The 13470-nt window shown below is 43.1% G+C and overlaps 1 protein-coding gene across 3 annotated transcripts in view; it reads right to left on the reverse strand.

The window, feature by feature from the left end:
- Positions 1–13470, reverse strand: part of NFRKB (nuclear factor related to kappaB binding protein) — a 38862-nt gene that overhangs the window by 21264 nt on the left and 4128 nt on the right. For 2 of the 3 annotated variants that reach the window (XM_032868921.1, XM_032868922.1), the window contains 5 exons: positions 11941–12142; positions 2160–2287; positions 1492–1666; positions 804–941; positions 112–185 (listed from right to left, as the gene is read on the reverse strand). In XM_032868921.1, coding sequence (XP_032724812.1) covers positions 112–185; positions 804–941; positions 1492–1666; positions 2160–2287; positions 11941–12142 — 717 coding nt within the window. The remainder of the gene's footprint in view (positions 1–111; positions 186–803; positions 942–1491; positions 1667–2159; positions 2288–11940; positions 12143–13470) is intronic. The other variant, XM_032868923.1, reaches the window with a different exon arrangement.

The raw sequence follows: 13470 nt of genomic DNA on the forward strand, positions 1-13470 counted from the left end.
CTCCTAAAAGCCTATCCAAAGATATTTGATATGGTGACTACCATCATCTCCCAAACGCCAATCCAAAGATGTTAGACCAAAAACCACTAGTGGCACCCCACCCAATCTTACTGGTTGATGTTTCCGCTTCTCATGGTGCTTCTTTAACATTATCTTCAGGTCACTGTCCCCCAGTTCTATTTTATCTGAGAGAAAATGAACCAAACCATATGGACTAGGTCATTCACTAGCATTATGCTCAAATTCAAGTCTTTCTGGTCACTTGTGATACTCAAAGTAACATGTTTCTGAGTGTCCCTTCTGACTCCCCTGTACTGTAAGCACACACAAGCTTGAAATAGTCATAGGATCAACTCTTCAGCTTTTCTCTACGTTGACGGATAACGATGATCTCAGCTGCTCCTAAAACACCTCAAAAATTCTTAACCATCTTCGATTCCTATCCCAGTTAAAAGCTCTTCTCTAATTTCACATTCTAAGAAACTGCTATGGCTCTGATTACCTCTCTTGTTCTATTATTGAACTGCCCCTAAATATTGCTATTTTAAGAATCTGCTTTCTTTAGCCCAAAATACCATCTGATCAGCTCCTAAGGGAAAGCTTCACAACAAAGGAAGGAAGAAAGGCAGGCCTACCTACTTGGAGACAAGTGAAATCAAACAGAAACTTCTAATCTCCCACTTCTAAGGAACACTGCTTCGATTCCCTGGTAAGTAAGAATCCAGCGCCCCCCTCCCAGTAAGGGAGTTCTCAGATCTACGTCCTGCTCTCCCAAAGTGTCCACAGCATCACTCAGCTCTCACCTGCGGTTCTCATATCCGTGGTTGAAAGCGTGGGCACCACCCTCAGGGGCACCGCAGGGCTAGGAGAACGCGCTGGAGAGCTCGGAAGCCATGAGCTGAGATCTTCAAAAGAAAATTTTTCTTGTAAATCCAACGTGGCTGTGGACTCCAATAGGGGAGATTGGGTAAGTGGCCATTTGGGTTCAACAAGGCTAAGCCAACAACATGGAGGCCAGGGTTCCACCATTCCTTTCTGACCCTTCTCCAGACGAACTGGAGCACACTTAGGTCATTTAAACGGCTCTTCCAGGAAGAGAGACTTCAACAGAGTGATGGGGTCGCATTGCAGCAGGCCAACAGTCACTACTACTCTCCTGTAAGGGGAAAAGCAGTTCTCTCAAGTGGCACAATAGGACCAGAAGGCCTACTGTGGAGAGCCCTGCCATGCAGGGATTCATCTCATCTAAACTCAAATGCCACTTAAGCATCAAGGGTAAAAAAGGTATGCAGTCACACCCCACCTAACAGGAATGTCTCAGAGCCCAAAGACTAAGGAGTTCTGAGTCCCATCATCCACCTCCCCCCAAGAGAGACAACTGGGATAGCTTCCTTCCCGGGAGATAAATGGCTACCACTGGCTCCAACTGAACAACAAGCTGCTGGTATAAATCCAACATCCCAGCTACTCCAAGTGCCCACAGATACTCACCCTCTTCATCAGATGACAGGTCTGTGTCACCACACTCCTCCTTCACTTCCCTCAAGACCTTTAAGTAGCGCTGCTGGGTCCGCCACTCCCGTTCCTCAGGGGTACGGGACGGTGAAGGGCGCTTCTGGCGGAAGGGAAGGGCTGGGCCACTCCGTCGGGCCATCTCCAGTAGGTCCTAGGAAGAGAGCAGATGGGCATACTCATCATCACCCAAAGCTTGTTCTGGTGCATTCCTCAAGTCTACAACACGTGCCTCGAAGATTACCACACAGGTCCAGCTCCCAGGCCATGAAGCCGGGTACCCTATTCATCCGTCGAGGTATCTGGAGGCCTGTGTGCTCTCGCACTCCAGCTGTGCAGCAACCTGCTTCTCCTAAACAACCCACGATGGATCTCAAAGGCACCTGCTGACCTTGCTAAAGACCGAAGCTATGATACTTCATCAGTTTTAAGAGATACCGTTTTTCCACGTTTTCACATCTCTGAAACCAGGCTACATCTTAAAATGAATAAAAAAGGACAATACAGTCTAACTGTGTGGTGGCTTTATTGGTCCCGTTTTCTTCTTACTGCTATCACCGGCGTGCGGTACCCGAGCCACTTCTTGAAGCGTCGAGATATGTGCGTTCAGCGTCCCCATGCCACACGCAGGGGCCGGCACTACTTACGTTCCGGGAGGCCAGGATCTGCTTGAGCAGCCTGTGGAAGTACTGCTGCTGGCACGTCAGGTAGCGCTTGTACTGGGACTTGAAGCACAGCTGCCGGTACTTGACCACCTCCGGGTTGAAGTGTCCGTCTGAGAAGAACGGGGGCACAACTGTGTGTGAATATGGGTCAACAAATATCTAACACGTGCGTGAAAGGTGCTAGATACCGGAAGACAGGACAGGAGAGGAAAAGATGACTGTTGCGTATGTGGGGCCTACAGTCCAGGGAGGCAGAAAATAAGCAGTTAAATAGACAGATACTCTTTTTAAGTACTCTGGGGAATTAATCTGAAGCAACTACCGAGAGTGAGGAGGGGTATATTCGGGAAAGAGATCTCTAAGAAACAAAACATAAAATGAAGCCTAATTAAAGCAACTATGGCAAAATGTTAACAACTGATAAATATTAATAAGTTACACAGATGTTTGTTATACTATTTGCCAACTTTTCCGTATGTTTAAAAATTTTCAAAACAAAAAATTGGGAGGAAAATCAATGGGAATTTAAAAGTAAGAAGTAAAAATGGGGGAAAGGCAGAAGGAACAGCCCATGCTAAGGCAGATCTGAAGCAAGCAAGGACTCTGCACATCCCAAAGCTGGAGAAAATGTCTGTATGACTAACTCAGAGTGGTCTGCAGCCGAGGTAGCGGGCGATGCCCTGGGAAGGCAGGCAGAGATCCAACCACACAGAAACCCATAGGGCACAGGTGGAGCTGTATTTTATCCTAAGTGCAATGGGAATAATTTGAAGGGTTTAAAGCAAAAGGACATGGTGGGGAGCAAGAGAGAAGAAAGAAAACTCCTGCAGGAGGTCTAGGTGAGAGAGGATGGCAGCTTCCCTCCACACTCAGAATAAAAGCCCAGGTCTGAAAGATAGCCTGGAAGGCCCTTCACGTGTCCTGGGCTCCCTCTGGCCTCATCTTCCACCAGTCTTCTCTTTGCTCCATCTCAGCCCGACTGGCCTCCACGCTGTTTCCTGAATAGGCTACATACCCTATTTTCTCAAGACCTTTGTACTTAAAGTTCCCTCTACATTCAAGGCTTCCTACTAACACCCAGTGTTTTCACAGCTTGGTCATCCTACCCTCATTAAGTCCCTGTCTTGATACCATCTCATCAGAGAAACCTTCACCAACTACCATGTCTAAAAGAGCTCCTTCCCATTATTCTAGTCCCATTACCCTCCTCATTCTTAAAAGTACTTAATGCCCATAAGTATTTTCTTGTTTATTATCATGTTCTTCCCTATGAAAATGTAAGATCATTACCATATTTCCAGAACCTCAAAGAATGTCTGGCACCTATTAGCTGACTAGTAAGTAAAATAGTGGTTACATGAACAGAAGTAGAGACTTGAGATACATTCCTGAGGGAGAAGGATTAAACCAGCTGATAGTTCAGTCCTGGAGATGGATGGGGGGGGGGGCCACACAGAGGTCAAATAAGCATGGTACCCTGATTAGTGGACATGAAAAACTGGTATCAGTATCATCATCTGAGATAAAAAGGTCAAGAAGAGGTCTATTTTGGACATAATGGATTTGAGCTGATAGACCATGATGAAAACTGAGAGGGAAAGATTGAAAAGCTAATCTCAGAACGTAAAAATGAGAAGTTAAAGTACACAGTGTTTCTCTTTTTTGCCCCAACCACCCTAATACCATCCAATGTAACTAATAATAGCAAATGTTTACTTAGAACAGCCCCTGACTGGGGCGCCTGGGTGGCTCAGTGGGTTAAAGCCTATGCCTTTGACTCAGGTCATGATCTCAGGGTCCTGGGATTGAGCCCCGCATCGGGCTCTCTGCTCAGCAGGGAGCCTGCTTCCCTTCCTCTCTCTCTGCCTGCCTCTCCGCCTACTTGTGATCTCTGTCAAATAAATAATAAATAAAATCTTTAAAAAAAAAAAAGAACAGCCCCCAACAACTGCCACTATATAAGGACCCTGTGTCTATTAACTAATTTAATCTTCATAACCACCCCATAAAAGGCACTACTAAATCCTCATTTTAAAGATGAAGAAACTGAGGGATAGAGAATTTAAATAACTTGTCCAAGGTCACACACCTAATAAAAGGGGAAAGTAGGTGTGAACCCAGGTAATCCAGCTCCACAGTCCAAGGTCTTACCCACCATGCTATGCTGCCTGCTTCAGGGAAACAGGATGTGACCTTCAAGAAACGAGCCAAGAGCTGAATGCTACTGATGCTGTTTGATATATAAAAACTGAGTATCTTTTTTGCCTCTGTACTTCTTTGAAGTTATGTTCCTTCAGTCTTTAGTTTCCCCCACTTTTTGAAAGCCATTAAATGCCATACCTCTGTTAAAAAAATATTTTGTATGTATTAAGGAAAATATTGGGGCACCTGGGTGGCTCAGTGGTTGGGCATCTGCCTTTGGCTCAGGTCATGATCCCAGGTCCTGGAATCGAGCCCCATATCAGGCTCCCTGCTCAGCAGGAGGCCTGCTTCTCTCTCTTCCACTCCCCCTGCTTATGTTCCCTCTCTTGCTGTCTCTCTCCCTATCATATAAATAAATAAAATCTTTTTTAAAAAATGGAAAGAAATTAATAATAATTATAATAGATCAAAATGTCTCATTAAAATTAACTGCCTTTATGATTCTTAACGCAGCTACTAGAAAATTTTAACTTGAACACACATATTTCATCTTTTTTTTTTTTAAGATTTATTTATTTGAGAGAAGGAGAGCAAGCGGGGGGAAGAGCAGAGGGAAAGGGAGTGACACAGCCTTCCCACTGAGCAGGGAGTCAATGCCAGGCTCGATCTCACAACCTTGAGCTGAAATCAAGAGTCACTTAACCAGCTGAGCCACCAGGTGCCCTGGTTCATGTAACATTTCTATTGGCTGGTGGTGGGCTAGTTACCAGTGAGGAAAGGAGAGCGAAGTACCAGATGAAGTTGGGATAAGTGGGCAGGGGCCAGGTCACACAGAGCCCTGCAGACACTGAATTTTATTTCAAGTGAAGGCAACTGCTAAATATTCTGAGAAGGGAGGTTTTAAGGAGCTTGCTGTAGCAGCTGTGTGGAGGTGGCTGCTAAAGCAGCCCGGCAGTCGGCAGTGAAGAGACAGTGAATGAAAGCAGTCAAGTACAGAGGTAAGAATGGTAGCTAGGGGCGCCTGGGTGGCTCAGTGGGTTAAAGTCTCTGCCTTCGGCTCGGGTCATGGTCCCAGGGTCCTGGGATCGAGCCCCGCATTGGGCTCTCTGCTCAGTGGGGAGCCTGCTTCCTCCTCTCTCTCTGCCTGCCTCTCTGCCTGCTTGTGATCTCTGTCAAATAAATAAATAAAATCTTTAAAAAAAAAAAAAAAGAATGGTAGCTCAACAGCAGTAATACAGACGGGGCCAGTGAGTAGAACAGGGGTTAGCAGAGAAAGTGGGGTGTGGGGGGGTAGGGTGTCAGAAACCAGGAGGAGGGGCGCCCGGGTGGCTCAGTGGGTTAAAGCCTCTGCCTTTGGTTCGGGTCATGAACCCAGAGTCATGGGATCGAGCCCCATGTGGGGCTCTCTGCTCAGCGGGGAGCCTGCTTCCCTTACTCTCTCTCTCTCTCTGCCTCTCTGCCTACTTGTGATCCCTGTCAAATAAATAAAATCTTAAAAAAAAAAAAGAAAGAAACCAGGAGGAGATCCAGGCCAGGGAAGAGTCACTGATGCAAAAGGGAGGAAAGTCTCAAGATGAAGAAAGTGCCCACGACAGCAGATGCTGGGCTCTACAAGGGGCACCCGGCTGACTCAGTTGGTAGAGCAGGAGACTCTTCATCTCGGGGTCATGAGTTCAAGCCCCATGTTGGGTGTAGAGCTTGCTAAAATGGTAATGATAAAATGAAAAAAAAAAAAAAAAAAAAAAAAGACTGTGATGCTGTGCACAGAGCAAGCAGAGAGCTAAAAAGCATCTGCTGGTGGTGTCTGGGTGGCTCAGTCAGTTAAGCGTCTACCTCTGGATTTCAGCTCTAATCATGATCTCAAGGTCGTGGGAATGAGCCCTGCAACAAGCTCCACACTCAGCAGGAAATCTGCTTGAGATTCTCCCTCTCCCTCTTTCCCTCCCCACGACGCGTGCTCTTACACTCCCACTCTCTCAAATAAATACATCTTTTAAAAAAATAAAAAATAAAATAAAAAGCATCTGCTGGTTTGGAAATTACATGCTCACTAAAGAGACATGGAGCAGGGAAAATGCTCACTGGTGAGATGTGATATAACTAGGTAATGGCTCATCTATGTTACATTTTACATGTACATACAGAATTTAAACACAGAAAAATTCTGTACTTGCAGTATCTCTGAATCTGATCATTTGTGGTTATGTAAGAAAATGTTCTTATTCTTCAGAGATTAATGCTGAAAAATGTAGGGTTGCAATGTCTGCAATACTCTCAAATGGTTCAGCAAAAAAACGAGAGTAATAATCTACAGTAACGACGAGAGCCAATGTGGCAAGATGTTAATGTTAATAGTTGGTGGATCTGGTGAAGAGTAGAGCTGACCCTTGAACATCATGAGTTTAAAACCGTGTGGGTCAAGTTCTATGTGGATTTTTTTATGGTACTTACTGTAAATACATTTTCCTTAGGATTTTCTTATTAGCATTTTCTTTTCTCTAACTTAAATATGTGTTGTAAAATACAGTACGGATCACATATAAATACAATATGTAAATTACACGTTAACCGACTGTTGTAAGACTTCCAGTCAATACCAGGCTATGAGGTAAGCTTTGGGGGAGTCAAAAGTTATACATGGACCTGTGACTGAGTGGGAAGCAGGCGCCCCTCAACCCCGCAGTGTTCAAGGGTCAACTGTATATGGGTGTCCGTTATAAAGTCTTGTGACCTTTCTGTAGCTTTGAAATCTAAAGGTAAAAAAGTTGAAGGAAAAAAAAGGTCACTGGTGGCATTAGTGAGAGCACTGTCTGTGAGGTAACAACGGAAGAGCCACAAGGGAACAGGGGCAGAATGACTGAAAGGAACAGCTATGGATGTCTTTCAACCAGCTTGGAGATAAAAAGGCAAATGATAGAGGACAACTGAGGGAACAGATGGTGAAGGACTTTTTTTTAGTGTGAGACTCCTGAACACATCTGTAGGCTGAAGAAGAGCCAGTGGAACGAACAGCGAAACAGAGTGATACACAGTACAGAAGGGATGGTTAACTGAGGGAAAAGAGGTCCCAGAGGAGGTAAAAGATGAAAGGATGAAGAGCAGAGGTTAATCTCAAACAGAAGACAAAACTCCTTTCTCCTCAGAGACAAGTAAAGAATGTCAGAAACTCTCTGTGTGCGAGAGCACACAGGCCTCCAGATACCCTGACGGATGAATAGGGCACCAGGCTTCATGGCCCCGGGGTCTGGACCTGTGTGGTAATCTTCGAGGCATGTGGTTGTGGCTCTGAGTGGATCTTGGGCTCGGATGTGGAAATGGCTGGGTGTTCGTATAATAAGTATTCATTCCTGAGGGAGCAGTCTGCCAGTCAGATTTAAGATGTTTTGCCATGTGGGACTTAGCAGAGGCTCTTTTTATTTAGACATGTTCTCCTACGTGCATCTCTGATCTGAAGGGGGCAATTCAGCTTGTTAAACAATGAAGAGAAGAAAATGTAGGTCCCAGAGGAGGTAAAAGATGAAAGGATCAAAAGTAGAGGTTAATCTCAAACAGAAGACAAAACTCCCTCCTCAGAGACAAGTAAAGAATGTCAGAATGGAAACGAAAACAGGGAGCGGAGGTATAGGTTGGAAGTAGGAAGTGGGGGGGTTATAACAGAAGATCCTTTATGAAGCAGGAAGCAAGAGTTTGCTAAGCATGTGGAACTTAAGGAGAAGGTGAACACTTAAAACAGAATCAGGAAAGCTAAGCAAGGTGAAAAACTACAAGTAAGCACAGTCATGCAGCTGTCTGCAGCAACACTAGAACGAAATATGACTGCGCTCAGAGTGAAACGCACAGGAATTCCTGTCTTGACATTCCTTGTTGCATCCTCACCACACCAGCACACTGCTGTGGGGGGAAACATGCCAGCACAGCAGCCCAGGCATACGTTTCACAAGGTCCCTGTCACAACCCCACCAAAAGCAGGCAGGCTCTATCGGAAGAGATGGTTTACTCCTACCTGAGGCCCCCGCTACAGAGAAATACACCTTTGCCAGCTACGCAGCTCGTAAACCAGTAGCTCACTGAAGAAAGGAAAGCTAGTTTGAAACAAGCAGAGATAATAAAAGTTCTGCAATGATAAGCCTGTCCTGTCCAGGCTTTTATAGTGATTGTGTCCAATTTTCCAAAACTCAGGGAGATGTGCTGTACTTTTAGGGCCTCCTGCCAAAGTCAAGTCACCCCAGAAAGGGGAGAAGAGGCCTCTTCTGCTGCTCTCCCTGGGAGAGAGAGGAAACCGTGGCTTAATAGTGGCCCCAAACCATTCTGCAATCCCCAATGTAATAACTGACTCAGGGCAAGGATCATTAATGGGCGTTAAACCACTGAGTAAAACAAAGGCTTTTGGGAAAAAAGTATCATCCTACATTTTCCCTCTGAATTATGAAGGAAAAAAGGTACTGTTACAATGAGTATGTCTGGCAGACACCACTTAACCAAGTAATCAAATGCATCATTACCAACATTGGAAAAACTGACCTCGTATGTCTCCTGAGATGATGGTGGGAAAGAAGTAACACTTCCCACCTAGTATTCTTGGTAAAATGTTTAAGCCAAATCCAATGATGAGGAAACAAGACAATTTCCCAGAAAGCAGACATTTTAGAATTTAAGTGTCCTGGACTCTTCAAAAATATCAGTGTGTTTTGTACGGAACCACAAAAGGCCCCAAATAGCCAAGGCAATCTTGAGAAAGAAAGACAAAGCTGGAGAAATCATGCTCCTTTATTTCAAACTACACTACAAAGCTACAGTAATCAGAACATGGTGGTACTGGCACAAAAAAAACACACAGATCAAGGAAACAGAATAGAGTCCAGAAATAAACCTACGGTTATATAATCAATTAATTTACAGCAAAGGAGACAGAATATACAATAGGGGAAAGAGTTTCTTCAATAAATGGTGCTGGCAAAGCTGGACAGCTACATGCAAAAGAATAAAACTAGACTGCTTTCTTACACCACACACAAAAATAAATTCAAAATGGATTAAAAAATGTAAGGGGCGCCTGGGAAGCTCAGTAGGTTAAGCGTCTGCCTCTGGCTCAGATCATGATCTTGGAGTCCTAAGCCAGAGCCCCGCCTTTGGCTTCCCACTCAGCAGGGAGTCTGTCTTTCCCTCTCCCTCTGCCTCTCCCCACTGCTTGTGTTCTCTCAAATAAGTAAAATCCTAAAAAAAAAAAAAAAAAAAAAAACAACCTTAAATGTAAGGCTGAAAATCCTAAGCTTCTAGAAAAAAACACAGGCAGTAAACTCTTGGGAACCAGTCTTAGAGAACTGTTTTGGATCTCTCTCCGCAAGCAAGGGCAACAAAAGCAAAAAACAAAAACAAAATAAAAACCAACAAACAAAACCAAACAGAACTACATCAAATTAGAAAACAAAGGAAAGCAAAGAAAACCATCAACAAAACAAAAAGGCAACCTACTGAATGGGAGAACATATCTGCAAATGACATATCCAGTAAGGAATTAATAATTAAATTATATAAAGAACTCCAATTCAACATCAAAAAAACAAACAATCCAATTAAAAATGAGCAGAGGATGTGAACAAACGTTTCTCCAAAGAAGACATCCAGATGGCCAACAGCACATGAAAAGATGCTCAACATCACTCATCACCAGGGAACTGCAAATCAAAACCACAAGATATCACCTTATACCTGTGAGAATGGTTATTATCAAAAAGACAACAAATGACAAGTGACAAGGATGTGGAGAAAATGAAACCCTCGGGCACTGTTGGTGGGAATGAGCAGTCACTATGGAAAACGGTATAAAGTTCCTTAAAAAATTAAAAACAGAACTACCATTCGGCAATTCCACTTCTGGGTATTTATCTGAAGAAACTGAAAACACTAATTCAAAAAGTGTACATGCATCCCTATGTTCACCGTGGTATTATTCACACGAGTCAAACCATGGAAGCGATGTAACACATTCATCCATAGATGAATGGATGAAGATGACCATATGGATAAAGAGTTTACAGATAAATACAACAGACTACTATTCAGCCTAAAAAAAGAATGAAATCTTGTCACTTGAACAACATGGATGGACCCAGAGGGTATTGTGCTTACTGAACTAAGTCAGAGAAAAACAAGTATCATAGTTTTATTTGTATATAAAATCTGAAAAACAAATGAACAACCAAAAAAACAAACAGACTCAGCAGATACAGAGAACAATGTGATGACTGCCTTGTGTTTGGGGGGTGGGGGGTTGGTATAAGCAAAATAGGAGAAGGGGATTAAAAGCTACAAACATCCAGTTATAAATAAGACAAAAGGATACAATGTACAGCATACAGAAAATAGTTAATAATATGTAACAACTTGTATGAAGACAGGTGGTAACTAGATGTATCATGGGGATCACTTCAGAATATACAGAGAACTGGGGCGCCTGGGTGGCTCAGTGGGTTGAAGCCTCTGCCTTTGGCTCAGGTCATGGTCCCGGGGTCCTGGGATCAGGCCCCACATCAGGCTCTCCACTCAGCGGGGAGCCTGCTTCCCTTCCTCTCTCTCTGACTGCCTCTCTGCCTACTTGTGATCTGTCTGTTCAATAAATAAATAAAATCTTAAAAAAATATATATATACAGAGAATCAAGAGGTACACCTGAAAAAAATATAATATTGCATGTCAGTCACACTTAAAAAAAAGAAATCATTGTTTTTTGAAAGACGAAAAAAGCCAGAGGGCGTTAGGTTCAGGAAGCCAAGAGACATGAAATCCAAACACAATGCATAAACTTGAATAGATCTGAATTTAAAAGGAAAACAATAAAAAAGGCCACCATAAAGGAGATTTAGGAAACCACTGACAACTTCTGAATATGAGATATTCTATGGTATTTGTGCAGTATAAATTTTCTTGGGTGTGAGAACAGAACTGTGATTACATGGCAGCACATCCTTGTTAAGAGATACATGCATGCTGAAGTGCCGGACAGTAAAGTATCACATTTTCTGCAGAAAAAGTGTATGTATGTGTGACACACAAATACACATACACACATCTATATGCAGGAAAAAGCAAATGATACACTGTTTAGAAAATTTTTTAAGGACTACTCAAAAAAGGTGCCTGTAAGACACCAGTAATGTTTTATTTCTTGATCCAGGTGGTCGTTACACAGTTAAGTTCATTTTACAACAAATCATTTATGATTGATATATTTCCTGTGTAAATTAAAAATTTTTATTAAAAAAAGAATTGCCTATGCAAAGTGTTGCACACAACTGGGCTCTGAGTCAGTATCAGTACATGAAAATAAACACAATAAATGAAGAAAGTAGTACTCACATAAGTGAACGTGTTCCTTCTCTTTCACTCCTCTCAAAAAAAAGAATGCCGGGGCGCCTGCGTGGCTCAGTGGGTTAAAGCCTCTGCCTTTGGCTCAGGTCATGATCTCAGGGTCCTGGGATCGAGCCCTGCATCTAGCTCTCTGCTCAGCAAGGAGCTTGCTTCCCTTCCTCTCTCTGCTTGCCTTTCTGCCTACCTGTAATCTCTGTCAAATAAATAAATAAAATCTTAAAAAAAAAAAAAAAAAAGAATGCCAACCTACATACCTCGGAAAAGCTTCTGGGCAATGTGCAGAGGGTTCCCAAAGCGGAAGTTCTCCCCACTGAATAGGGCTAGGATGAGCTGATTTTGCTGCTCAAAACTGTCTTCAGGAAAGCGAGGCAGAAACTGCTGGAGGTGTTCACGTTGAGAGTCGCTCAATACTTCTTGCCATGTTGAGAGGCTGACTACATCAAAGAATATCTCAGGCTAGGACAATGAGGAAAAGCAGACAAGTAAACAAGAGAGAAACAAAAACTTTTAAGTTTTTCCATGAGTGGTAAAATATACATAACATAAAATTTACCATTTTATCCATTTTTAAGTATACAGTGATATTAGATACATTTACACTGTTGTGCAACCATGACTATACCCAAGTTTTTAAGTTTGTTTAAACCAAAATGTGACTGGGATGCCTGGGTGGCTCAGTTAGTTAAGCACCTGCCTTGGGCTCAGGTCATGATCCCAGGGTCCTGGGATCGAGTTCTGCATTGGGCTCCCTGCTCAGTGGGAAGCCTACTTCTCCGTCTGCCTGCCGCTCCCCCTGCTGGTGTGTACGCACTCTCTAACAATAAATAAAATCTTAACAACAACAAAAAAAGTCATCGATCTTTATTCAATTCTCAAATCTTAGAGATTAACAACAACATTTAAACCATTATCTTATACCCAACAGTAAATAATAACCCAAAGGAAAAATGATCTCAGTTTCTACCTGAATTCAGCTTAAGATGAGGGGCAGGAAAATGTTAACATGGGAGGAGAGGAAGAGCAGTTGAGTCACCTACAAAGAGTGACAAGCAACAGGACGGAGTTCAATCTCAGCTCAGTTATATACTGTATACCTTCTATGTGCTGAGTACTAAGCTAGGCGGCTTGTTTGGGGGGGGGGAGGGGTGGGGGGAGACAAGCAATTACAATGTAACTTAAGAAAAGCTGATGTGCACAGAAGCATACAGGAGAAGCCCGTGTCCCAGACCCAAGGTGTCAGAGAACACCTACCAGAAAAAGTGACATTTAAGATAGTTAAAGGATAAAAAAAGAAGAAAAAGAAAAAAAAGTGCTGAAGCAGGAGAGTTAAAAATCCAACAGAGGAGGGGCGCCCAGCTGGCTCAGTCGGTAGAGCATGTGGATCATGAGTTCAAGCTTCACGCTGGGGATAGAGATTAAAGATAAATAAACAAAAATTTAAAAATCCAGAGCCAAACCATAAAAACAGAAGAATAATTAATATAAAAGAAAGGACCCCAATTACCTGTGGGGGCCTGAATGGTATTGGCAAATGTTCTACTTCTTGTAGCTACATGGTTGTTTTATCGGTGTTTTATTTATATGGATTTTATATAGTCTTCTTCTATAAGATACAGTCCACTTTTTTAAATAATGAAGAGAGTTGAGGCAATGCATAGCTAGCGCAAGGACGCAGAGGGAGGGAGCCGCAGACAGAAGAGGAGCAAGGGACCTAAAAACATGTTAAGTACTTGTGACATTATCCTAAGGACAATGGAGAGTCACCAAAGGGCTGAAGCAGGAAA

The sequence above is a fragment of the Lontra canadensis genome, unplaced genomic scaffold, assembly GCF_010015895.1.
Source record: "Lontra canadensis isolate GAN:19392208 unplaced genomic scaffold, GSC_riverotter_1.0 scaffold36, whole genome shotgun sequence".
Taxonomy (NCBI): Eukaryota; Metazoa; Chordata; class Mammalia; order Carnivora; family Mustelidae; genus Lontra; species Lontra canadensis.